The 25,996-nt window shown below is 41.4% G+C and overlaps 1 protein-coding gene across 3 annotated transcripts in view; it reads right to left on the minus strand.

Annotated features, from left to right (window-relative positions):
• Window positions 1–25,996, minus strand: part of C5 (complement C5) — a 94,850-nt gene that overhangs the window by 51,584 nt on the left and 17,270 nt on the right. For all 3 annotated transcript variants that reach the window (XR_011144994.1, XM_068973680.1, XM_068973682.1), the window contains exons 6-20: window positions 25,286–25,368; window positions 22,921–23,011; window positions 21,043–21,157; window positions 19,168–19,294; window positions 16,175–16,290; window positions 14,224–14,409; window positions 12,754–12,957; window positions 11,650–11,859; window positions 11,380–11,529; window positions 9,676–9,805; window positions 8,527–8,589; window positions 7,249–7,446; window positions 5,436–5,526; window positions 3,907–3,980; window positions 2,835–2,974 (exon numbers count right to left, since the gene is read on the minus strand). Coding sequence is in view for 2 of the 3 variants with exons in the window: in XM_068973680.1 (XP_068829781.1) it covers window positions 2,835–2,974; window positions 3,907–3,980; window positions 5,436–5,526; window positions 7,249–7,446; window positions 8,527–8,589; window positions 9,676–9,805; window positions 11,380–11,529; window positions 11,650–11,859; window positions 12,754–12,957; window positions 14,224–14,409; window positions 16,175–16,290; window positions 19,168–19,294; window positions 21,043–21,157; window positions 22,921–23,011; window positions 25,286–25,368 (1,978 nt within the window). In the remaining variant the exon portion in view is untranslated. The remainder of the gene's footprint in view (window positions 1–2,834; window positions 2,975–3,906; window positions 3,981–5,435; window positions 5,527–7,248; window positions 7,447–8,526; window positions 8,590–9,675; window positions 9,806–11,379; window positions 11,530–11,649; window positions 11,860–12,753; window positions 12,958–14,223; window positions 14,410–16,174; window positions 16,291–19,167; window positions 19,295–21,042; window positions 21,158–22,920; window positions 23,012–25,285; window positions 25,369–25,996) is intronic.

Raw genomic sequence — 25,996 nt, forward strand, 5'->3', positions numbered from 1 at the left:
GACGACAGAGGATGAGATGGTTGGATGGCATCACTGACTCAATGGACATAAGTTTGAGTAAACTCCAGGAGTTGGTGATGGACTGGGAGGCCTGGCGTGCTGCAGTCCATGGAGTCGCAAAGAGTCGGACACGACTGAGCGACTGAACTGAATTGAAAAAAGGCCAAGTGTCAGTGCAAAGTTACTGGATGTAAACAGATAGGGAAGTGTGATCTGCACACAAGTAGAAAGGTGATTAACCAGTAATTAACCCAACATATCATGGATGTTCTTGTTTCTTGTTTCGATGTGACGAAGAATGCATTGACAATTTAAAAAAGAAATAAAATATGGCAATACCATGAGATGCGTGACATTTAAAATACCGCCTGGTTATAATCATGGCATCGCAGTTTGCGTGGCTCCGTGAGCAGTAGCGCAAGCAGTGAAAGTGCCCCACATGGTCTGTGTCACGGCTGTTAAGCTCTGCTACAGGCAACACACACCAATGTGTGCAGCTTTAAACTTATTCATGGACACTGAGATCTGGATTCCATATAATTCTGATGTGCCATGCCATATGCTTCTTTCACCTCCCACCCACCACCCCCAAACTTGTAGAGATGTGAAAAACATTCTTAGCTTATCCACCCTAGAAGAGGAGGGAGCAGGCCAGTTTTGGCCCACAGGCCATAGATTGCTGACCCCTGACCTACCGCATGAAGCAAAAGAATGAAGAGATGTAAAATATTCAATATTGTAAGCAGGTCAGTTTCCCTTACAGTCCGTTCAGTCACTCAGTCGTGTCCGATTCTTTGCGACCCCATGAACCGCAGCACGCCAGGCTTCCCTGTCCATCACCAACTCTCGGAGCTTGCTCAAACTCATGTCCATCGTGTTGGTGATGCCATCCAACCATCTCATCCTCTGCCATCCCCTTCTCCTCCTGCCTTCGATCTTTCCCAGCATCAGAGTCTTTCCCAGCATCAGTTTCCCTTACAGTAATTTCTAAATTCAGGATGTGCCTGCTAAGTCATTTCAGTTGTGTCCAACTCTTTGTGACCCTATGAATGGTAGGGGCCGGGCTCCTCTCTCCATGGGATTCCCTCTCAATGCCCTCCTCCAGGGGACCTTCCTGACTCAGGGATCAAACCCGAGTCTCTTAAGTCTCCTGCACTGGCAGGCAAGTTCTTTACCTCTGGCACCACCTGGGAAGCCCAAATTCAGGATAATACCTATCAAAACCCGAGTACATTTTTAACTAAATCAGCAAGCAATTACTTGACACTGGCGTGCTGCAATTCATGGGGTCACAAAGAGTCAGACACGACTGAGCGACTGAACTGAACTGAACTAGAATCTTATAATCAAAAAACTTAATATAATTCAATTCCAGTGTATGTATGTATTTTTGTTGTATCAGAGTATGATTAACTGAGGGAAAACATTCAAGCTTAAAGCATATAACTTTATGAGAGTGGAATGGAAATATAAGTTCACAGATAAAAGGAATGGTATATAATCTGTTGTTAATGAGCTTATTTGGGTATTTTAAAATGGACTGTTATGGTATTTAGGTTCTGCTCTCTAAAAGTTTGATATAATAGTTTTATTTTTAAAATATACATACTTAAGTGTTTCCAAAGTTATAGATTTGCAAATTCTTTGAATTAATGATGAAAAATTTTAGATGTCAATTTAAAAATGTGCCAATGGGGTACGTTTTTTTCTGAAAAAAATTTAGGGAGGTATAAGCAAAATTTTTGGAGACCACTGGAATACTTATGTCTAAGAATGAAATCACAGCTTTTTTTTTAAAAAATAAAGTCAGATTTTCAGACTGCATTGAGTTCCTGTATAAAGTCTTGTGACTGTGATTTTTCAAGTGAAATCAGTCAGCCTAATGCATAATTTTGTTTAGAAATGTGTCGGCAAAAAGAAGACAAATGGTGGATCTCACCAAGGCTGGAGTTTTTCACAGAGTAAACCCAGAGCAAAAGAAGGTAAAGGGGGCTGGTATGTTTTTAATCAGTAAGATTACAATGATGGCTTATGAATTCTAACCCAAATGAGGAATGAAGGAAAGGCTTTAGCATGAGAGGGCTGCTGCTGCTAAGTCACTTCAGTCATGTCCGACTCTGTGCAACCCCATAGACGGCAGCCCACCAGGCTCCCCTGTCCCTGGGATTCTCCAGGCAAGAACACTGGAGTGGGTTGCCATTTCCTTCTCCAATGCATGAGAGTGAAAAGTGAAAGTGAAGTCACTCAGTTGTGTCCGTCTCTTCGCGACCCCATGGACCGCAGCCCACCAGGCTCCTCCGTCCATGGGATTTTCCAGGCAAGAGGACCGAGTTGGGGTGCCATTGCCTTCTCCTGAGAGGGCTAATGAAGAATAAATGGTATTGAAGTCAGCGAGTTGGAAGTTTCAGCAATGCTGTTGCTGTAGAACTGTAGCTACAAGCATCCAGGTTCATGAGTCAGGACAGGTAGGAGGCCGTGGTCCATAGGTGAGATGTCTGAAATAAAGTTTTCCAAGGGGAAGGCAAGATGCAACGTGAAGAGTGTGAATGGCCGAAAGAGGAGGACAGGAAAGGGCTGTTAGAGGCAAAATCAGGAAACTCAAAGTCCAGGGTGACGGATGAACCAAACGCGAGCCCGCACAGCGTGCCGACTATCTCAAGGACCGTGTTCTTCATCAACGGGAACTGTATGAATAATTTTAACTTTTCTTCTTCCCTTCACTGAGTTTTCATTTTTTGTGTATACATGGTAATTCCATTAATAGAATTCTCAGAAGACTAGGGACATCTTCATTTTTTTCCCATTTATTGAACGTACCATAAATATTTACTTACCTGAATCCCAGATGTTCTATAGTTGTAGACAGTTCCACTCAGTTGGATCTGTTCCCCTCGTACAACAGAATATGGTATGTTCATTTCCAGGAAGACGCTTTTGAACACCTTTGCTTTCAGAGTATTAGCCACACATATACCTTCAGACCAAGTAAAAGCAAAGTTGATGTGAATTAGGAAATTCCCATAATACCTTATCAGTACTAAAATGTTTCAGATTTGCTTTGCTTCAAGGAAAAATGAATGCTAGATCATGTTTTTCCTCTGCCTTGTTATCCCTATGGATTTTTCCTTGAATTTCCTATGCACTGATTTTTAAAAACTGGGCTATAATTGACATGTAACATTATAGTAACTTCAGGTGTACAACATAGTGATTCGATATTTGTATACATTGTAAGTGATCACCTCAATAAGTCTAGTTAACATCCAGCATCATATGTACTGCACAACGTTTTTCTTGTGGTGAGATAATTTAAGGTCTATTCTTATATCATTGATCTTCGTTCAATAATTACTGGTATTAACAGAAAACTGTGTTTGTCCAAAAAGTATTTAATTCTATTTAAGGAGTGAGAATGATTACTAACTGAAGCACCAAATCTCTTTTTTAGATACTCATTACAGGTTCCATTTAACAGGCATGAAATTTTGGTTGTGGAAGCCAAGATTTATAAGAACACAAAGCAGAAAGCAAACCAACAAGCCAGGCCTGAAGTTATTTGTAAAGAATCGGCACTAAATCACCACAAAAGGGGACTAGTCCAGGAGGGAAATCCCGTATTCGTCTCTAATACCACTCCATCTTCTAGTCACTGAGAATAAAACAAGAAAAATGGGGGCTTCACCTCCGTCTACAAAATGATGACTAATAGGAGAACAAAAGAGGAGACTGATACAGTCCAAGATGTGAGCTTATCTAAGCCTCCTTGTAATACACTATAAACAGACTTTAAGAGACGGCACCACTTAAGTTCTGGATAAACTAAAAAGACAGTAATTTTAAAAAAACCCTGCGTTTTTGCCAAATCAATTCACTCTTTACGTAAATATATAACTTCAATTTGCTTACCACTATTTGAAATTCCAACACCTTGAACTTCCCAGGTAGTGAGAGAGTCAGGCAGCACAAACTGCAGTTGGTTTCTGAAAGTTGAAATGTTGACATTCGAATACAGTGGGACATTTACTAACCAAAACTGACAACTTGCAGAATTTCTGCCTCATACTACTTTAGAAGAAAGAAATCGCACCAGAACAAAATCACATCAGGTATTAAGAAGAAATCAAGCAAGAAAAATATATCCAGTAACTCTTACACTCGTTCCATACTTTTACATATTTTACTGGTATGATGAGAATTCAAACTCGGAAGGATACCTTTGAAACACTGCAAACTCAAAACATACAGTTCAAAGAAAAAATTATGTTTATCACCTTGTTATTTAGTTGCTAAGTCGCGTCTCCCTCTTTTGTGTGACCCCATGAACTGTTTATTGCGTAGTGTGTTCTAAAATAGGGAAGCAAACTGCTAATGTATCTTAAAACTGCCCATAACAAAGCTGACATAACTAAAAATTTCTGATGAAGATCAAGCTTGTACTCATTCAACAAACAACGATTGTGCATCAACTTTGTATCAAGCATAGTACTAAGTACTCGCTGATGCCGTTCTGCTCTCCAGCGGTTAGTTCACAGTCTATATTCAGTAAATAAATTGTACCGATAAGACAGAAAAAGTTCAGAGGCAGTGTGCATGGATCCAACACATTTCTTTCAGTGCCTCTGCAAGCTGGACCCTGGGCCAGGTATTGGATACAAAACTGGTCTGAATTTAGTCCTTGCTCTGGAAGTATTTACATTTTAATGTGATAGGTAGTCATTATACTGCGTGATATGTGTAACAGGGCTCACTGAAGGGGTAACGCATCCAATCATTAGGGGGGACAGTGGTAGAAAGGCTTATGAAGGGAAATGCAAGGCAAGGGGCAATGCCAGATGAGGTGGACGACACTGAGGAGGAGGGACGTGCGGGACAAGGGTGGAGACCGGGGGACCCCGAAGAAATCGGGTGTCAGGCCCTGGACTCGCTGCCTTGGCTGCTCCCTGGAAAGTCTGTGCCTTGAGATCCCGTCCACCCCCACTTCCGGCCCCCTGAGGAGGGGTGACCTGCAGGGAAGCAGTACTGCTTTCAGTGCCGGGTACAGAGTAGGCATTCCACAAGCAAGTGTTGGATAAGGACTTTAACAGGGAAAGAACCTTCCTCCCTATTAATCAATGTTTGCTTTGTAGTTACAGATATTTCAGGATGAAAACAGCTGTGTAATGCAGCATAAAGCACACCGTTGTGCTTGGCAAAGACTAACTGAAATGGAATGAAGCTGAATGGAATAGTACCCTTCTTCCCCAAGAGCTGATCTTGATGTGGAACTAATTCTCAGACAAATCACATGTCAAAAAAAAAAAAAAAAAGTAAAATAAAATTTGACCCAGTGGTGGTATGATCTTAACTCCTAAATAAACTGTTGGGAAATGGGTAGCTTCCAGATTTTTGGTTATATTTTCCGTATTTTTCAGAGGAATGTCAAAGAAATATGATACCTTTTCGGGACATGATGAACTTCCCATAGCCAGCTTTCTGGAAAATAGCTTCTTATTTCTGGTTTGGTTACTGGTAAAAGAGACTTTACATCTGGGGGGGGGAAAGTATATATGATTACGGAAAAACAGCAAAAATTCTACCTAGGGCTGAATTTTTAAATGTAGACATTAATCAATAGCTTAAGTATTTTCTGAAAGGTCAATGAAACATTTGTTTAGCAGTTTCAAAATAGAACAATAAAGGCCTACTAGGATTTCTCCACTAGTAGCTCTGACAAAATGAATAAAGCATAAAAATATATTTAATAACTTTTTTCTAAATTGCTAAATGTTTCATGTTCTGAAAACTGTACAAAATAGTAATTAGTCTATAAAGTCTAATATAAAGTAAAGTAAATCCCTATAAAGTAAATCCCTGTCTATTGCAGGGATTTTCCTGGTGGTCCAGTGGCTACCACTCTGGGCTCCTGATGCAGGGGCCCTGGGTTTGACCCCTGGTCAGGGAACTAAATCCCACATGCCACAACTAAGGCCCAGTGCAGCCAAATAAATAAGTAAAAGTTTAAAAGTTATTTACATTTAAAAATCACAACAATTGTTATTGTTTTATAAAATAAGGAAGTTTATGCGATTCTTTGCCTTACCGCAGACATTTATTTATATTTCCTTTAATAAAACTGAGCAGAATCTCTGCTTAGGTCCAAGATGTTCTGATACGGACTAGAGTTACTTCTCTGCCTTAAAAAAACTAGAAACCAGACACAACAGCTTGCTTTCAGATATTAGAGCATAAGTGAGCCAGATCAGGGATCCCTCAGGGAAGGGAGACAGATTAGGTAAACCCCAAAATTATCCAGGTTTACTGTCTGGAGGCAGTTTACAGGCTTCAGAGCAGAGAGAGAAACCCAAACAGACCCTGGCAGAGTTGCAACACCAGGCGTGAGATTTGGGAGGCTAAACTGTCAAGAACAAGGAACAGAGGAGAGAACTAGAGAGGCTGAATTCCAGGCAACTGATGCCAACCCAGATGATTAAGAGTTGAAAAACTGGACCACGAGAAATGGATTTGCACTAGATTGTTCATAAAAAATACTGCACGTAATAAGCAAAAATCTGAAAACAACCTACGTATATCTAATGACTTGGTTTCAACAAATGGCCACAAGAGTTTATTTCTGCAGAAATATATCCACTCAGAACAATAACATTTAAGACATACTGTTAAGCAAAACAATCAAACAGGATCTATCATTCTGTTTTTGTTTGTTTTGACTGTATATGAATGAACTGAAAGTCCTAAAAGTTCTGAAAACCTGTTAATTCTGAAGATGTATATGGTGGTTTCAATTGAAATAAGATTTCAACTTTTATGTAAGTACATTTAACTTTATGCTACACTTTGAAATCTTTTGCTATATTTGGTCAGTATAGGTACAAACAGGATTTTAATGGTTGTAATATCATAGAATCATGAAATTTTAGAACTCAAAGGCATATTAGATATCATCTGGCCCAAGTTTCTTGCTTTAAAAATGAGGATAGTGAGGCTCAGAGAGGATGAGAAATCATTTACGTTTATAGACTGAGTCAGCTTCAGACTCGCCTGGTTGTTGACTATGGGCGAGAGCACTCTGCTCTATACCGTATTCACCTCTTCTGATTCCCGAAAGTGACAAGAATTTTTTTTCTTAAGAGCATTTACAAGTTATCTTTTCTACTTTCCATTTTAAGCAGAGCATGAACACCGCCTTTTTTGGCAGCATAAAGTAACATCAAATTTTTCATATTTTCCGATAGAAAATGCCAAACTTACGGAGCCTTCCTAGTTGGATATTTTTGTAAGTCTTGTTAGCCCGGAACTCGCTTGCGATGGCACAACATTCCTTGAATGCTTTGACACATATGGGGCCTTTCTTAATCCGAGCGGCTCGCTGCTCACAGTTTTCATCATCGTTCCGATGGGCTCCATCATAACAACATCTCTTCACATTTATGTGTTTGTATTTAGCGGCTGAAACGATCATAATTCAAACGCCCTTGATTATGCACAGAGTCAAACATCTCAGGCTTAGAACGGCTCTCGAGGGATACCCGGTTTCTGCTGCCACAGGGTCCCTGGCCCACAACAGTCGCGGCTGGTGGGCTGTCCGGCCTCCTTGTGGAACTGCCATAGGAAGAGTGTGGCCTCATAAAGTAGTCCCTTGTCCATTCTGATTCGCACTAAATGTTTATGGGCTTCCTGCAACTCACCTAAGTACTGTCTTTTGAAACGAGCACCTTGGATTCAGCACCCTTTGGAATAAAGTAAGTTAATCTGAGAAGCCTGCAAAATATTTGAAGGCAGTTATCACTATACAAGTATGTTCTTCTTCAAGCTAAATATCCTATTTTTTTCAAATGTTTCTTGTTTGTACTCCTTCATCAGTGGCATCATCCTTCATCATAAATGCTCGGATTGACCAATATCTCTCTTTTGGTATCATTAAAACTCAGAATGAAAGCTAGGATTAAAATGACGTATATAAATGACGTATATTCTTGTTTTACTATAAACACCCTTATTGTTTGAGCTCAGGTCACTGGCTCCTGGTTCAGCGTTCTTTCTACTGTATCATTGCCAATTATCATGTCTCTGTTTAAATAATACTTCACAATAATTTCTATTGGGCTTATTCCTCCCAATAATCCAACCGACTCTTAAGTATTAAATGTATGCAAGAAGAGATAGACATCTAGGTATATCTTGGAGTTAATTAAACCATGGATTTTTTAGAATAAAATGGAAGAATGTAATTTTAGTCCCTAGATGAAGTTTGCAGAGAGGAATATTTGTAACAAATAAAAGTTAATCTTTTATATTTTAAAGGTAGAAATAACAAAGACTTATTTCCCTTAGATTAGGGTTATGGCAAATGAACTACTGGATTTGTTTAGATGAATCTTTCCAAGGGAGATGAGCTACATGTCTGTATATAGCTCCCTTTTCACCCGTTCATCTGAATGACGAGAAATTAGATGATGTTTAGTTTTCTCCAGCTTTTGAATTACATGATCATAACCTTTTGACAATCACATGAAACCTTTATAATACCTTCTTCCTCTATCTTCTTTTTCAGCATTCTCTTTGGCCTGAGAATTTCCTTACAAGGTTCATCTGTTTTAAAAAGATAAAGAAAAAAAGGAGGGGGAAAAGAGATAAAAATCTCAAAAAACACAAAATTCCAAGAAATTATTTTTTTTTAAACATTCACATAACTCATTCAACAAATACTGAGAACCTGGTTTTGACCACGCTCTGTACACTACACATCCCAGTGTGACTTGTGTTTGGAGGGGCCCACGATCTGTTGTTACACAGTTTGACTTGTTTGATCTGAGTTTGGTTTTAGATCCTATAAGCTTTGTGATCCACTCATTACAGGGAAATACCTGAGCCCTTAGGAGTGAGCCAAGTTTTTGTTAGGTATGCTATTTTAATTATTTTCTGTGCTTATATTACTATAAATAATAGTATCAAGTGTAATTATGAACAGTTTTAAAGCCACAGGAAGAAAACGATTAAGGTGTGGTCCTTGCCTGTAAAGAGTTCCCAGTGCAGTGACTGAAACAAGATGGGTCACTAAGTTTAAGGCCAGATAGTGGAGCTGGTGACGGACAGGGAGGCCTGGCGTGCTATGGTTCCTGGGGTCGCAAAGAGTCAGACACGACTGAGCGACTGAACTGAACTGAACTGAACTGAGTGATGTACTTCTATTGAATCACTTATAAATAGCCCTAGTCCCTATAGTAGACTCCTACTGAAGGAGAGGAAACGATCGATTCTATACGAGGAAAAGCTTGCACAGAGGAGAGGAGTCGTCCACTAGCTTCTGCAGGCTGATGAAAGGGAGAGAAGTCCTAATGAGGAAAAGTCAAAGACGTCAAACAGGCTAGTGCCACCCATAACAACACTTGGTTCTCTATGGCATAAACATAAGGTCCCGTAGAGGGGGATGAGAAACGGCTGCAAAGAGCTGGGGAGAAGATCACAGAGGGCCTGGAGCATTACAGAAAAGAATTTGTACTTTATCTTGAAGGCTAATGAAACCATTTATACAGAGGAGTTACCCAGTCATGTCACCATAAGATCAGTGTAGTGAATTATTCTGGAGGAGGGACAACAACGAAGTCTGGGAGGCAAACTGTTCACGTAAATTTCAGTAACCAGTTTGAAGAATAAACGAGAATCGGTGTTTTTTACCCTTTTCTCGGGTGTTATCTGCGTTTGCATTGGTGAGGAAGGTGAGTCCGGCTAGATAGAACACGTCTGCATTGTCACGGCCACCGCCTGCCCCACAGCCCAGGTCACTCGTCTCTAAAGTTTGAAATACCTGTTCAGAGGTACTTAGTTAATTTAATAATTCTTAGCACGCTTCCTAAAAGGCAAAATAGTAAGCCTAATCAGATACGGAAATCATTCCTCTGAAAAACTAAAGGTACAAACTCTTATATGATTCTAACAAATCTGGGAAATGCACAGGCCTATCATTTATCTAATGGCCCAAGACCGAATCTCCCGACTTCCTTCCTTTAGTTTGTTCTTAAAAATACATGCCTAGGCAAAATTAAATCAAGAACTAAGTTTTAAGCTTCGATGAGACGATGCTTCGAAATCGACCCATGCTCTTTTGTACATAGAGTGCATACTGTAATCAATATAATGTCCAAAAAAGAATAAGTGAGTGAATTTGTAAGTGAATTAATAAGCTAGCTTTTAAATCACTGAAAGATTAAAGAAAAAAGAACAGCGCAATCTCTTGTATTTTGGGAAAGAGGGCTGTAGGTTCTAAGTAAACGAGAATTTGTTTTGAGGAAGGCTTTTCCCAGTTTTAATTTTGACCCCAAATAATTTTCCTTTCTGAATATGTTGAACTTAATAGTTTCTCAGTTCTTTCTTCCTTCTTCAAAGAAACTCAAGCCTAGAAAACTGTAGCAGAGCACAGGGGAGGTAAGGGCTTCCCTGGGGGCTCAGCTGGTAAAGAACCCGCCTGCAATGTGGGACACCTGGGTTCAGTCCCTGGGTTGGAAAGACCACCTGGAGAGGGGAAAGGCTACCCACTCCAGTGTTCTGGCCTAGAGAATTCTGAGGACTGTATAGTCCATGGGGTGGCAAAGAGTCGGACACGACTGAACAACTTTCACTTCTCATAGGGGAGGTAAATGGGAACTTAGAGGAAAAGAGTCTGCCTGCAATGCAGGAGACCCTGGTTCGATTCCTAGGTTGGGAAGATCCCCTGGGGAAAGGATAGGCTATCCACTCCAGTATTCTTATGCTTCCCTTGTGGCTTAGCTGGTAAATAATTCACCTGCAATGCAGGAGACCTGGGTTTGATCCCTGGGTTGGGAAGATCCCCTGGAGAAGGAAAAGGCCACCCACTCCAGTACTCTGGCCTGGAGAATTCCATGGGCTGTATAGTCCATGGGGTCACAAAGAGTCAGACGTGACTGAGCAATTTTCACTTTCACTTTCAGAGAAAATGAATAATTTTCAGATTCTTCTGGGCCACAGATTTTAATGAGAAAAAAAAAGGAAACAAAAGCGAAAATCCCCCGGCGCTTGCCTATTCATTCTTCCTTGGTGCTGCTACTGTGAAGTCCCCTGCTCCCAGATCTCCAAACCCTACCAGTCAGTGGTACTCTGGCCCCATGAATGTCCCTACTAGCATGATCATATGCTTTTAAAGTGCTTAACTCCATACTTGGAAAAGTGGAAAAGGATAGACCTGGGCTTTGGAGACTAGCGTGATGGCTTTCCTTCCTAGGAGCCCCTGTTCTGAGGAGACTGTGTCAGCAGAAAAGCAAGTCTAGTCCGCTTTTTGTTCTTTCCCTACCGCTCACCCTAATGGCCCGTTTGTGAAGCACTGCCTCGGGCCACCCCAGTAACGAAGGCCACACACTACTTAACTCTTTCCAGGGGCCTCTTGGCTGTCCTTTGCACCCCGTATATAGCACTGTCCACTGCTGTCAAAGCCACCCAGGAATCCAGCTCAGTTTCCATAGTAAGAGATACACGTTGGCCAGGGGAATACGTATCTGTCCTTGGAGACAGATGAACCTAAAGGTCATTTGGAAAAGAAAATAATCATTTGTATGACACAAAACTTCACAGATAGCTGCATTTACAGCCCCTTTATTCAGGAGAAAATCTGACTGGGACTTGTAACTTGTGGCTTACCTCAAGCTGGTTGCCACACTTTTCCTCGATATTTAACCAGACTGAATCAGACACTAATTCTGCAGTCTGCTCCCCTGTGACGATGTAATAGACCAGGAGACGAGCGGAAGGAACCATGTCCTGTGTCACTGGGATGTTTATACTTTGATAAGCTGAATCCGAAAGTTTATCCCTTGTGCCATAGTGAACAATTTTGCCCTTGGATAAAACCTAAAAATAATCAGCAGCAGAAATGGTAATTACAAAACATAACCTTTGCTTTAGGATAGAGCTTGGGAGTGAGAGTAGAAATTATGTTAAAGAAAAAGAAAGTTTACATTGCCAGGGCCTACTATGTGCCAGGAACTTCATGTTCAATTAACTCTTTTAGTCTCCATGATAACCAGAAGGTTGGGAATGCTATCTCCATTGTGCAGATGAAGGGACTGAAGTTCAGGAATTCACTAGATGTCATTTAAATTTTTTCCTTAAAACTGTTGAAAGAAAGTCATCATCACTTGTGTGGCCTGAACTTCAGAATAATTAATCCCATTTCTTTGGTAATTGTCATGAAGCCTACGACATTTTTTGTGGATTCTTTCCTAGCTTTCACTGACAGTCTTGACTGATCCCTCTGTTTAATGTAAGTGACGTAATAGGGATACTCCTGGAGCAGGTTTGAAATGATTCAACCCTTAAGAGCAGGATTTGGGTCCCTCCTGCATTACACTGAAATGCACGTATTTTAAACGGGTCTAGGTAGGCAATCTGTGGCCATGAAGTAGAGCAGAGGTAATGTGAGAATTTAATCAGGCTCTCTCTGAGGAGGACTCGCGCTCTCTTTGGTGAAAGGCACGTCACGCGGAGAATCAGAGGTTCCCAGTTCTGATCGCGACCTTTCTCTTCCAAGTTGGGTGACTGTGATGAGTCTTAAGTCCTTGGTCCCTCAGCTTCCTCTTCTGTGAAACAGTCATGAAAATCATGCCCTGTCTCAAAGGCTTTTGAAAAACTGGCTATTCAGTCAGGTGATGTTCTTGGAAGTGCTTTGTAAGAACTTGTGTCAGGGATCATTCTAACACTTCTCTGTAAGCAAAGGTCAGGTAAGTCTGTCACTATTATGCTTACCAAGTAATTGTAGTGAGTTATTTTGTCAATATATGGACTTCTGGGTGTGACAACGATACTCAGATGCTCTCCCACAAGCAAATGTTTATAGTTTTCTGTCCAGTCAATATAAAGGTAGCTTTGGCTGAGGGATGAATACGCTACTGCTCGGTAATCTTTACTGGCCTGATTTTCTTCGGGAAGGTCTATATCCTCTGTCTTGAGCTGAAAAGGAAAAAAAAAAAAGTTAAACAAAGATACGTGGACCGTGATGTGAAGGTATGTTTTCTGTGAAACATACCTTTTAAATTCCTTTCTTTGCTTTATACATTTCTAAATTTCACAACACCAATTGCTAAAGAAAAAGAAATCCACTCCTCCAATGTGTTTGTACAGCTGTGGTATCAGATAACTTTACAAAGGCTATGGACAATAACTGGGATAATACGGGACTGTGGGTTATGGTGGGAAAGTCCAGTGAAGTGAAAACAGAGTGATGCTCATGGAACAAACACTGGCATCCTCCCTGAAGTGTCATGGTGAGCTTGGGATTCTTCTCTTTTGGGTTACAGGCCCCGAGGACTGGGAACAGGAGTTGTGGATGGACATCACACAGGCTTTTGGCCCAGTTTCACTGTGAAGCCGTAGCACAGGCAAGGGCTTACAAACACAGAAGTGGGGCAGGAGTGATATCATGGCAGTGATATCGGCCTTTGACAGCAGAGAGGTTAATATCTGGGGTGAGATATACATTGGTTTGCATTCAAGAGCCATCATTTATTAAGTCTGGATAAGTTATATAACCACAAGAGAGGTTAAAAGCCTCTGTTTCCTCAGCAGCAAAATGGCAAAGACAGTATTCTCTGATTCAGAGAGCTGATTAAATGGGTATGGAATGTGTTCTACATAAAGCTCTTAGTATGATGTCTAGCGCTTCATACGGGCTCAGCAGATGACAGCGAATCTGTGCAGCTGACATGCTGTCAATGTCATTGACACACATTATTAAGTTATTTTTTATCTGGAGTTTATCCTAAATATTATTTGTTGGGAGAGAAGACTATTAAGTGAACTTTCAGGTAGAGTAATTCATATAGCTAGAAAAAAAAGAGAGGATTCCACATTTGACCCCTCTGAGGCCCTGAAGAGAGACAAAAGTTTGCGAGGTGGGAAAGAGAGACTTTTCTATCACTAATTTTCATTGCTATTCCTATTTCATGCTTCTAGATTTTAATACAGTCTTACTAATGCAAGAGAAAATAATTCACCTGAAATAAAAACTGATACATTTATCTTCCTAAACGACCATTCAGTTAATTTGAAGATTGCCTCTGGTGCTTTTTTTTTTTTTTTTCCTTTGGTTGCAAAATTGTGGAACTCTTTGCTGGACTCATGTCTAAAATCTGCCACATTTTTTTCTGCACATTGGCCAAAACACACAGTCAAAAGTACACAGTGTCCTAAAAAATTTAACAGGAGAATTCAGCTCACATTAAACTCCAGCACCGTCACTTCAGATGGGAGATTCACCACAAAAGAAGCTACTCCGTCACTGGAACGTGTTACACTCTTTTTCGACTCCAAGTCAGATATCTCTTGGTTCACGTCGAACGTTTTTGCGCTCAGGGTCACCGGTATCCCTCCTACTAAATGGTCAAATGAATCCTTAACTTGCACCTGTTTGCCAGAACAGTCCAAATTCATTTCCACAGCTCATCACTTCTTTTAAAGCAAAACAGTTCTGAAATAATTTTCCTTTCTCCTCACCAGTGTATAAATTATTCATATTCAATTAACTAAAGAGAAGCATGTTCTCATCTTATATATAAAAGAGCCTACTCTTATTTAGTTAAATCATTCTTGAATGGATTCCCCTGTATATCAGGAAGACTCAGAATATAAACATTGTATTAGGCCTGCCAAGTAGATGAGATAAGGTCTTCTGTTCTTTAATTTCTGTGTTTCTTCAATTGGTTGAGAACTAGATAAAAGAGAAAATGAAGCAATCACTTCTGGGAATTAATCTCTTAGATATGAGAGATAATAGTATAGGGCTTAGTCGCTCAGTCGTGTCCGACTCTTTGCAACCCATGGAATGTAGCCTGCCAGGCTTCACTGTCCATGGGGTTTCTCCAAGCTAGAATACTGGAGTGGGTTGCATGCCCTTCTCCAGGGGATCTTCCCCATCCAGGAATCAAACCAGGGTCTCCTGCATTTTAGGAAGATTCTTTACCAGCTGAACTACCAGAGAAGCCCCATGAAAAACAATAAATACATTTTTTTCTCCTTAAACTCTACCTCTCATTGCCATGCATATGCTAAACTCATATAGAATTTCCACAAAGGCATATTTTACATTATTTATTTTTATATGTGATGTGCAATATAGAGAGATATATAGTATATAAATATATTTATATAAAGATAAATATATAATGCATAGACATTTAAAAAATAAATATATTCTATATAGTGACATATTTTATGATATTTTGTATATATTGTATTAATATACTCTATAATAAATTGTAAATTATCATAAGCATTATACAGTAACATGTTATATATTATTAAATGTGTTGTATATGTATTAAGAAGTTATAAGCATGTCCAAAGGTTGCTTGGGGTCTGATAAATCTTTTTCTCTTAAAAGCCAGTGATCTACAGCTTTCTCAAGGATAGGGAATAAAAATATTCATTTTATAAATATAATAAAACATAGTATATGTAATAGAGTATGTTTTATATAATATATGATCAGATATAGAATACTAAATACAGTAAAATATAATTACAGTCAGGTAAATGTTTTAGCTCCATACTATCAGCATTTTAAAAAGGAAAAGAGGAAGAAGGAGAGAAAATATTGAAAAGGAGAAAAAAAAACAAAAACCGGAGAGGAAAGAGTCAGGGACAGACAGAAAAGTGTTGAGATGGAAAGGACAGGGAACGATACGGAGAGATGAGCTCCGACGGCGTCGCGTGCAGAGAAGGCCGAGTGACGAGCACAGCAGTGCCCCCTCAGGCCGTGGGAAATACACACACAGAGAAAGGGGTTTATTCTCAAGGAATGACATCTCTGTCTTAAGGCTTTTTAAGAACGTGTTGTCAAATATTTTTAAATGTTAGTGTTTTTTTGAACTATAGACATATGGAGCTTTATTTATAACACATATCGTTGAGGTAAGGCTCATTTAGCGAATGCCTGACACAGGCTATCCTACTAAGCGCTGATACCGTCCTAAGGTTCGACACTATTCCCGAGAGAGAAGCTGGCTGGCGGTCCCCACTGCTGACCGCACTGTCAGAGAGGCAGGTCTCACGCGCAGACTGAGCTCCCTCTGTGCTCTGCTTCTCCTTTATCCTTCCTTTGCTTGTCGGCCCCCATGTTTTTTTTGAGAAAGACAATCACATCCAGCAGTACCCCCACCCCCAACCTAACCTTGATAGAATATGGAATCCCAGGCTTCACAAAAAGAGGAGTAGCAACCAAGTTCAGTTTGTAGGGAGAAAGGACATATTTGATGCCAGGAATTTCTGCTTCTTCAGAAAATCCACCTGAAGAAATGACAAAAATGTATTAGAAGTGTACTGATCTGTGTGGGGAGCCACGTCTGTCTCCACGTGCCTCCACAGACCCACTCATTCATTCCTGCACTCACTCATTTACCAGCAGCAAGTAGACATGGGTCTTGGTTCGGAGGGGCAGTGCAGAGAAGAGTTTAAACCCTTCTCAGGCGTTTCCAAGGCCTTATGCTCAGGGCTTACGTGTAGAGACGGCCCTTGTGGAAGTAGGGAAATAGGATCAGACTGAGGCGAAATTTGAGGAGGGGACGCCACTTTCACCGGTTGCTTGAGTTCCATTTAAATACATAGAAGGCATTAAGGAGAGAAGAAAGGGTCAGCCAGAGACTAAGCCTTACAGGGAGGTCATCTTTAGGGAGCAGGGATATAGAGAGAATTGAAGAAAACATAAAAAAAGAGCTTCAGGTAGAGAGAACCCAGAGGGTCTATTGGCAAGACCCAGTAGTGTTACCCTTTGGCTAAACTTGTATATAATGAGTTATCAGAATAATATGCAGAGCTCTAGTGTCCCTAACTTCTTCCAGGATTACATCCCTGACACTCCCACATATGGGCTTCCCAGGCAGCGCTAGTGGTAGAGAACCCGCCTGCAAGTGCAGGAGATAGAAGAGACATGGTTTCGAGCCCTGGGTCAGGAAGAGCCCCTGGAGGAGGGCATGGCAACCTACTCCAGTATTCTTGCCTTGAGAATCCCATGGACAGAGGAGCCTGGTGGGCTTCGGTGCATGGGGCTGCAAAGTGTTGGACACGACTGGAGTGACTTAGCATGCACATACGCACCCCTACATGTATATCCTATACTTCAGCCAACAGGGTAATCTGCTATTCTCAACGGTCACCCTTGGTATGCCCCCTTTCTGAAGAGTGCCCCACTTCACGCTGCCTGTCACCCCTTCCTCAAAACCCTACTAGTCTTTCAAGACAAGACCAGTCATCTTCAGGACACCTTTGCTGGTTGCTCAGCGATCATCTGGAGCTCGTCTTCTTCTGCAGGTCAGTAGCACTAGCACTTTGCTTAGAGCACACGTGGACTCCCTTCTTGTCAAAGAGTTCTTTGTATATTTGTCTTTAAGCTGATGGTGTTTGTAAGGCACTTGAGTATTGAAATTATGCACCATTAACATTTGTAAGCTGCATATTTAGCAGCGCTCTTTGCATATCTAATAAACATTGCTTAAACTGAATTTATTTTAAATAAATCGAGAAAAATAACAGTAAGAAAGAAACATAAAAACAATGTCAAAAATATAGAGAGGGCAGGGAGTCTAAAGTCATCATCATTCTCCTGCATCTTTTGAGCATCTGATGTATACAAGGTGCTTAATAACTCTGTAATCACCTCAGTTCTTCATTCTGCTTCCCTAGAAGGACAAGTATAAAGAGGTAGAAGGAGACTTAGGAATCTTCTAGTGTAACAGTCATTTTATTGGGAAAAAAATGGACTTAGTGTGTTTAAATTATTTGCTCATGGTTGACTGGGGGTTCAATATAGACCTGCAAATATAAGGTACATTAGTAATCGAGATATATCAGAAGTAAGACAAAGTAATCCAACTGGGAGTAATAATTATTAACTATTAAAACCATCAGAGTGAGGGTTAAGAGTACTAGACAAGATATTAAGAATGCTAAGGGGAAAAAATAGGTGGCGAGGAGGAGAGGAAGCAGAACGGGGAAGACGAGGAGGAACAGGAGGAGGGGGAGATGGAGAGGGAAGGGAACGAGGAGGGAGGAGGGGCGGCGAGGAGGGGAGGGCAGGAGAAAGGGGGGAAGAGGTGCTGGTCAGAGTGCTCTGCGCACACGGGCTCTCATTCCCGCCGGAACACTGAGAGGCGTATACCATTATTGGACCCGTGTGAGAAACATTACCTCCAGTTTTGGATAGAATTACTATTCCAGAAGAAGAAGAGGGCTTTATCGTGTACTTAGTTCAACTCCCTCATCATACAACTAAGTGGATAAAACAGTGGTAGTCGTGGTAACTGTCGTTTGCATGGTACTTCACCAAAGGCCTGTACACACATGCTCTCTTTGGTTTTGATTCCTTCCGGGTGAGAAAACTGAGGTGCCAGATGTTCAAGCCAGACAGGCTGTGAGCCACTTGGGCTGTTAAATGGGCGGGTGTCATCCCTTCTTGCCACTGAGACAGTAGAGACCCAGTGGCGAGGGAGTGACAACGCAACACTCCAATCCCAGTTTTAATGATGGAAAAATCAAATGTAACTATGAAAGGAAGCAAAACGTGAAAGAATGTAGTAATTATTTATGCCTTTAATATGCTGTCTAAATATTTCCCAAGAGAAAGTCCCTTCTCTAGTGCATGCTAAGTCGCTTCAGTCACGTCCAACTCTTTGTGAGCCCATGGACTATAGCCCTCCAGGCTTCTCTGTCCATGGGATTCTCCAGGCAAGGCTACTGGAGTGGGTTGCCATGCCCTTCTCCAGGGGACCTTCTCTGGTGCATGCTAAGTCACTTCAGTCATGTCCAACTCTTTGTGAGCCCATGGACTACAGCCCGCCAGGCTTCTGGGTCCATGGGATTCTCCAGACAAGGCTGCTAGAGTGGGTTGCCATGCCCTCCTCCCGGGGACCTTCTCTGGTGGCTCAGAGGTAAAGAATCTGCCTGCCAATGCAGGGGACACAGGAGCTGCAGCTTCAGTCTCTGGGTCAGGAAGGTCCCCTGGAGAAGGAAATGGCAGCCCACTCCAGTATTCTTGCCTGGGAAATTCCATGGACAGAGGAGCCTGGAGGGCTATAGTTCATGGAGTTGCAAAAAAGTCGGACACGACTTAGCAACTAAACAACAGCAAATATTTGCCAAGAGAAAGTTTAAGAGGGAAAACAAACTTACCTGTAGACTCCGTGATTGTCACACCGATATAGAGGTACTTGTCGTTTAAATCTTCTAGACTTTCATAGGACAACTCTTTAACTGCTGTTTCAGAGTTAAATGTGACTTGAGCCATTCCGTTTATCAACTTTTTAAAGGGGGAAAATAAACAAGTTATTTCAGAGAAGAATTTATAAGGAAAAAATGAATAAAATGTGCCTTTACTAGCCTCTCAATCGAAGACAAAGAGGAAAGCTTTACCACTAAAGTGAGTAACTGAGTCCACTTAAGCCCAGAGTGTTATCTTCTAATCTATTTGTTTAGAATTATAGATGTGGAAGGATCTTAAACAGTATTTGGTTCCACAGGTCTCTTTTGTACTAGCTGGCAAAGATGACTTCTTCCCATCACTGAGTCATCATCATCTTTCTAGGCCTCTCAGCTTACTTTTGCTCTTAACTGAGAGTTTATGGGATTTTATGATATTTACTCTGCTTGCATATTAAGACACTAATTTAAAAACGCACAGTGGGTAATGGGATATAGGGTTATCTACGATATGTTAATCGCTAAGTCGTGTCCGACTCTCTGCCAGCCCACAGACTGCAGCCTGCCAGGCTGCTCTGTCCATGGAATTTTCCAGGCAAGAATACCGGAGTACTATTCCTTCTCCAGGGGATCTTCCCGACCCAGAGATCGAACCTCGGTCAGATTTTTACTGTCTGAGCCACCAGCGAAGCATATGATATTATTTAATTATTAACCACAACAGTAAAATAGATTTTGCCTTATTTTTTCTTCTAAAATTGAGTACTTCGGGGACAGGGATTTTTGTCTTATGTAGCTTTAAACCTCAGTGTTTAACATAGAATCTTGCATTAAAAAAGAGGCGTTTATATCTTAAATGAAACTGTACTTTGAAAGAGCAAGGGCTCACTAACTGGTGATGCAAGCTCTGTGAAAGTGCAGTAGTGACCAAAATGACGTGAGCCTTTACCGTCCACAGCGTGGCGCAGAGAGCACCGAGCCAGGAAGGGGCGGCAGGGCCCTCTGAGCTCCCGCAACCGCTCGGCCTTCACTGTGGGCCAGTGGCTTCTCAGTGAGCTCACGGCAATTCATTCACTTACAAATCTTTACAGAGCACCTAAAAAACTTGCCAGCAGCTGAGCTGGCTCTAGGCATACAGTGGGAATGATTCAGACCCAGAGAGTTTGGTGTAGAGAACGGTAAAGGAGTAAGCACGGCATTGCTAATTGCAGTGGTTTTCAACCTCAGCACTATTGACATTTTGGACAGGGTAATTCTTTGCTGAGGGCGCACTGCTCTGAAGGACTTTTACAACGTCCCTGACCTCGACCCACGAAATGCTCACGTGACCCTCTTGCCCAGTTGTGATAACCACAAATGTCTCTGGACTTTACCAAATGTCTCCTTGGGGGTAGAAATCACCCTTGGTTGAAAACCACTGCAATATAAAGTGTGAAACACGCTCCATCGAGAGTGACTCAAGGCCTGAGGGAGCAGGATGGGTGTTGATGTGGAGACAAAGAATGGGATGGCGTTAGTCAGGCAGAGAAGAAGCAGGAGGTGACAAAGCAACAGGGCATTCCCTGGCAGAAGGAGCAGCTCTGCAGACACCTGGAGGCGAGAGAGACTGGGGTGAGTTGGCACAACGGGTGACCAGTGCAAGGGAGAAGAAAGGGAGAGATGGGCCGGCAGGGGGCTTGCTGACAAGGAGACTGAACTTTCTCCTCAGGATAGTGAGGAGTCAGTGGAAGGTGTCTGAGCTCCCATTTCCACACCTGCATGAAACAGCATAGAGGACCAGATGGTACAGAAGGGACTTTCCGTCTCCAGCGTTCACGATGGACCTTCAGGTGCCAGTGAACCTCTTACCGTTGTGCTCTGCATTGCTTTTTGCATCATTTCTTTTTGATTATCTTTTAAGTTGTCTCTTATTCCAAAAGAGATATAAACGTCAGCCTCGTTGACGACTTTATTATAAAAATATCTGTCAAACAATCATACCATAAAATTGTTCTGCTAACACCATTACAATAATAAAGTCCAGATAAAATATAACAATTTAAAATCACATAAAGCATTTGACATACTTTAACGTGCCTTTCCATCCACTATTACATTTCATCCTCATGAAGCCACCGTAATAAAGCCAAAGTTCAGATTTTTATTACTATGTGCTAGATGAAATAAACTGATTTTGAGGAGATCAAAAGAGTCAGGTCTGGGCCTCTTTCTTACAAAACACATCACTTCCTCAATGATTTTGATAACAGTGGAGAACTGCTCTTTATTTTCTTTTACATCTTTTAAAGCAGCATACCCAGTCTCACAGTTATATAAGTTCTTTTTAAAAACTCTAACTGCATATTTCCTTTTTTAGTTTAGAATTAAAACAATGATAAAGAAAACTTTCTGTAGAGCAAACATGATAGCAAGATCTTACTTTTGTTATTCGTAGTTTGAACAAAAAAAAGTAAGTCTCTCTGTTAAAAGAAGTCTTTACAGAGCCTTTTACAGTGGCTTAGATCAAGTGACAAACACTCTGTCTGAGGAATAAACGCTAGGAAGAGAGGCAGCATATGGTAGCATTTGAAGGCATGGGTTCTGGAACAAGAGAGACCACGTGATTTATTAGCTGTATGATCTTGGCCAAATTACTTAACATTTATGTACCTTCGTTTTTCTGTTTATAATGTGGGGATAGTAATTGTATCTATCACACAGAGTTCTGTAAAGATTAAATGAGCTAATACATACCGAATGCTTTGGAAAGTGCCTGACATATATAGTTACATAAATCGGTTACTGTTTTTAATAATTATACTAGGTCATTTTTAAATGGTAGGTCGCTTATAAAAATAACCCCAATTCTCCACCTCCCCATGTGTCTTGCAGCTCCTTGGATGCAAAGGGTGTGAAGGGAGTCTGTCTCCTTCAGGCGGATGCTGTAATTTGCTTTGGACAAAAGAATGTGGTGGAAGTGACTGTGTGTTAGTCCCAAAGTGTAAACCTCAAAGGGACTTTTATGCTCCCATTTTCTCTCTTTGAGCATTGCTATGAGAAACACACATGGGCCAGTCATCCTTGCAGCTTCAGTCAACCGCCAGTTAACTGTCAGGCATCTGAGGAAGACCCTCCTAGGCCAGCCAGCCCCCAGCTGACCTGCCAACTGACTGCAGGCACACGGGTGAGCCCCACTGACATCAGCCTGGCCCAGACAGCAGAACTGCCCAGCTGACTCATAAATAGTTGTGGTTTTAAGGCACTGGGTCCCAAAGTAGTTATGCAGCATTAGCTGGCTGATGAAGCCATTAAAAATGATAAGAAGTTAAAGCTTCATATCTCAGTCCCAGTATCCTAAGGCACGCTGCTTCCTAAACATACACACTGAGCTTATGTTTTTAGGATTTTTTTTTTGGTGGGGGGCGGGGGGCGCTGGTGAATATTTAACTAGACTAAAATTGGAATCAGCTAAAATCAGTATGAGCAAATAAACTATAGGCGTGATGTCATCTCAGTCAGGTAGTTTCAAAGTCATGCCAGACATTGCCACTAAATCACAGATCTCAGCGATGTACAAATGTATCAACTCACCACACAGTACACCTTAAACTTTCCCAATGTCATAGGTCAATTATACCTCAATAAAACTGGGGGTAAAAATCAAAGATCTCACTCTGGGCAAATGTCACCAAAGTTAGCACTCAGTTTAACTGAAAAATCTGAAAACAAAACAAAAAACGTTCTTACCTTGCTCTTATAGTAATTTCAAAATTAGTAAAGTCCTTATAACCAATGAAATTACTTTCTGGTTCTATTGAGATAGAAAAATGTGGCAACACTGAAAATAAAAACGAAGAAGCAACGTTACCATTTGAATGAGAGCGCCTTTAAAGCGCAGCACCGGGCTGTATTTCCGGTACAGCCGGGTAAGCTGCGACATCAGCGCGGCATCCACCCTGTCATTACTATCGTCATCGACAACGGGATCTCTGGGAAGCCTCCTGTTCCGCCAATCAGAGGTGTGTTCATACGCTGCGTGCTAGGAGAACTTCGCTTATACTCTGATTTCAGCACTTACAGGCGACTGACTACTTCCTCCGCTAGAGGATGGGCTCCTTAGACTCTTCTCTTTATTTTTGCGTGTCTCCTCCCTCAACCTTCTCATGAGCCACAAATATAGCATGTGCTCAACAAATGTTTATTAAATTGAAAATGGAAAAAGAATTGTCTTGCTTGTTTAACATTTCCCTTTTGTGCCTAGTAGATACAATCTACCCAGTCTCCAAATTCCAACATAAAACTCTCACTTTAGTCAATAAGTGAGAGCTTACAATTAGCTACAAGAAAGAAGCTTCATGCAAAATTGAAAATTAGGGCGGAAGGGAAGGAGGGTTTTTTTCCCTGTCTCTTTGGTATCCTGATTGCCCAAGAGAAAACAATTTCACCTGTCCAAAATAGCACGGTCTTCTCTTTGCTCTAACACAGCCTGGGTAGTAAGGTTTACAGATTCTATTAACCTGCACAACACTTAACAGAAATTGGGTGATTGTATGACCTTGATATTGTAGATCAAGACTGTCACATGAGAGTAAGTGAGATGGGATCAGACATGGCTTATGTGTTTCCTAGATGGTGAAAGGGCCTTCCTGCACAAACGGTAAAGAATCTGCCTGCAGTGTGGGAGGAAACAGAAGTCAAAGAGCAATGCAACCTGTTGCTCTGGGCTGCATTCCTGTGTTATTAAAGATCAAGGCAGATGTGTTCTCTCCAAGATATGAAGTAGAGGAAAATGTTTCATCGTTTCATCCAGTACCTACTTGCCATATAGCCTGCACACTCCTACCAAGAGGGATACACCCGTGAACACGACAGACAAACCCTACCCTCGCTGAGCTCACAGTCGAGCAGGGAAGACAAGCATAAGCAAAGAATTACACAAACACTTGAGACCGTTATGAAAGCTGATATTTACAAGTGAGTACAGGGAGTCCTTCCCAGGAAAGAGAATTCAGGGAAAACGTCACTGAATAAATGGTTTTTCAACCGAGACTTGAGGGTGAGTGGGAGTTGGCTAGGTGAGAGGGAGGGGGCTGTAGGCAGATCATATGCAAAGTCACCATTAATGAGGCTGAGGAGATGGCAATGAGGAGGCAGTGGGGACTCAATAACGAAAAAACGGCGAGAATAGCTTCAAAGCAGAGGTAACAGTTGGGGGTTGAGGGTGGGTTTTCAGTAGTCCATGAGGGAGCCTGGTGATAAAATCGACGTGTGGCTGCAGATAATAAGCGGTGGATAAATTTTAGATATGTATAAGAAGCAGCAAAAACGCGTGGAGGAAAGGCGACCAGTTAGGATGATATGTTATTTAGAGCCTATAATCTTTAAAGTTGAGCTTCATGATAGGACATTTGTTTTGTCACTGTTTGTTAATTGTTAAAATTCACGTGTTTATTTGCCACATTATTATGAGTCTATTGAAAGAATTAAAAAATGACTTCAAGCAAAATAAAGTTAAACTTTGTATCAGAGCACACAAATACTCTAGTAAACAAGAAATGGGAAGGTTAAGTGGTTTGTACGTTAATTATTAGTCCGTTAACATGACTGGTTTCAAAGTAAGACTATCTGATATTTTTGGATCAATGTATTAGGCATGTCTGAGTCAGAAGGAAAACAGCACTGGACTCGGGGTAAGGAAGTGCACACGCTCCTGTTTGGTCACTAACGGGTGGTGATGAGGTGAGTAAACCACCTGTCGGTCTCACCAGGTTCCGTTCACCTCAACTCTGGCTGCTTCTCCGAAAACCCTAATTCTGGAAAGGACCTGAGCCAGTCAAGCTCCTCAGGGGGCTAGGTCTGTTGGAGCTCTATGATGAGGAAGACAAGTCCAGAGGGTTGGTGTGCTTGTTCAAGGTTAACAGGGCAGCTACACCCAGAGCTTAGGCATTCAGACAACGCCCACTCCTCCCTCCGCCGCAATCAGTACTTCTAACCATACCAGCAAGCAGCCTCATTTTCGTCTGGAGTGATTTTGCATTAAGTTCATTCGTGAAAAGAATTATTGCAAAAATGCTAACTCTACATAGGTAAACTTTTAATCATCAGAAATTACCATATTCTTTAACTTCAAAATATGCGGTTCCAGTTGTTGAAAAGTCTTCTTTATATTTAGCTCGAATGGTCCACACACCGTATCTATGGAAAAAAAATATTTAAAATTATGGAAGTCATGAAACGTGCCTGTTATGTTGAGGGGCTAGCGATATAAAAGTGACCAATACAGACAGGACCCCTGTCCTCAAGAAGTTCTTTGTGACTCCATGGACTGTAGCCTACCAGGCTCCTCTGTCCATGGGATTTTCCAGGCAATAGTACTGGAGTGGATTGCCATTTCCTTCTCCAGGGGATCTTCCCAACCCAGGGATTGAACCCGAGTCTCCTGCATTGTAGACAGACGCTTTACTGTCTGAGCCACCAGGGAAGTCCCAGTTTATAGCCTAGTGGGGAGTAAAGGCAAGTAAATTAATAAAGAATTACTTACAAAACTGAGATAAGTGCCATGAAGAAAATAAGAAAGCAAAAGGAGGAGAGAGAAAAGAAAATGGAAGAGAGGGACTGTGTGCGATGTTGGATCCAAGATAGCCTCTTTGAAAAGAGAGCATTTAACCCACGTCCTAAAGAATGAGAGGAAGCCAGCTTTGTGAAGAGTGAGATGAAGCACATTTTAAGCAGGGGGGACAACCTGTGAAAAGGTACTGGGTAGGAAAGCAATGGTCATAGGAGGCTATAATGGCAGATACATAATCTGGCATAATCTACCACT

This window comes from Capricornis sumatraensis, chromosome 6, assembly GCF_032405125.1.
Source record: "Capricornis sumatraensis isolate serow.1 chromosome 6, serow.2, whole genome shotgun sequence".
Classification (NCBI taxonomy): Eukaryota; Metazoa; Chordata; class Mammalia; order Artiodactyla; family Bovidae; genus Capricornis; species Capricornis sumatraensis.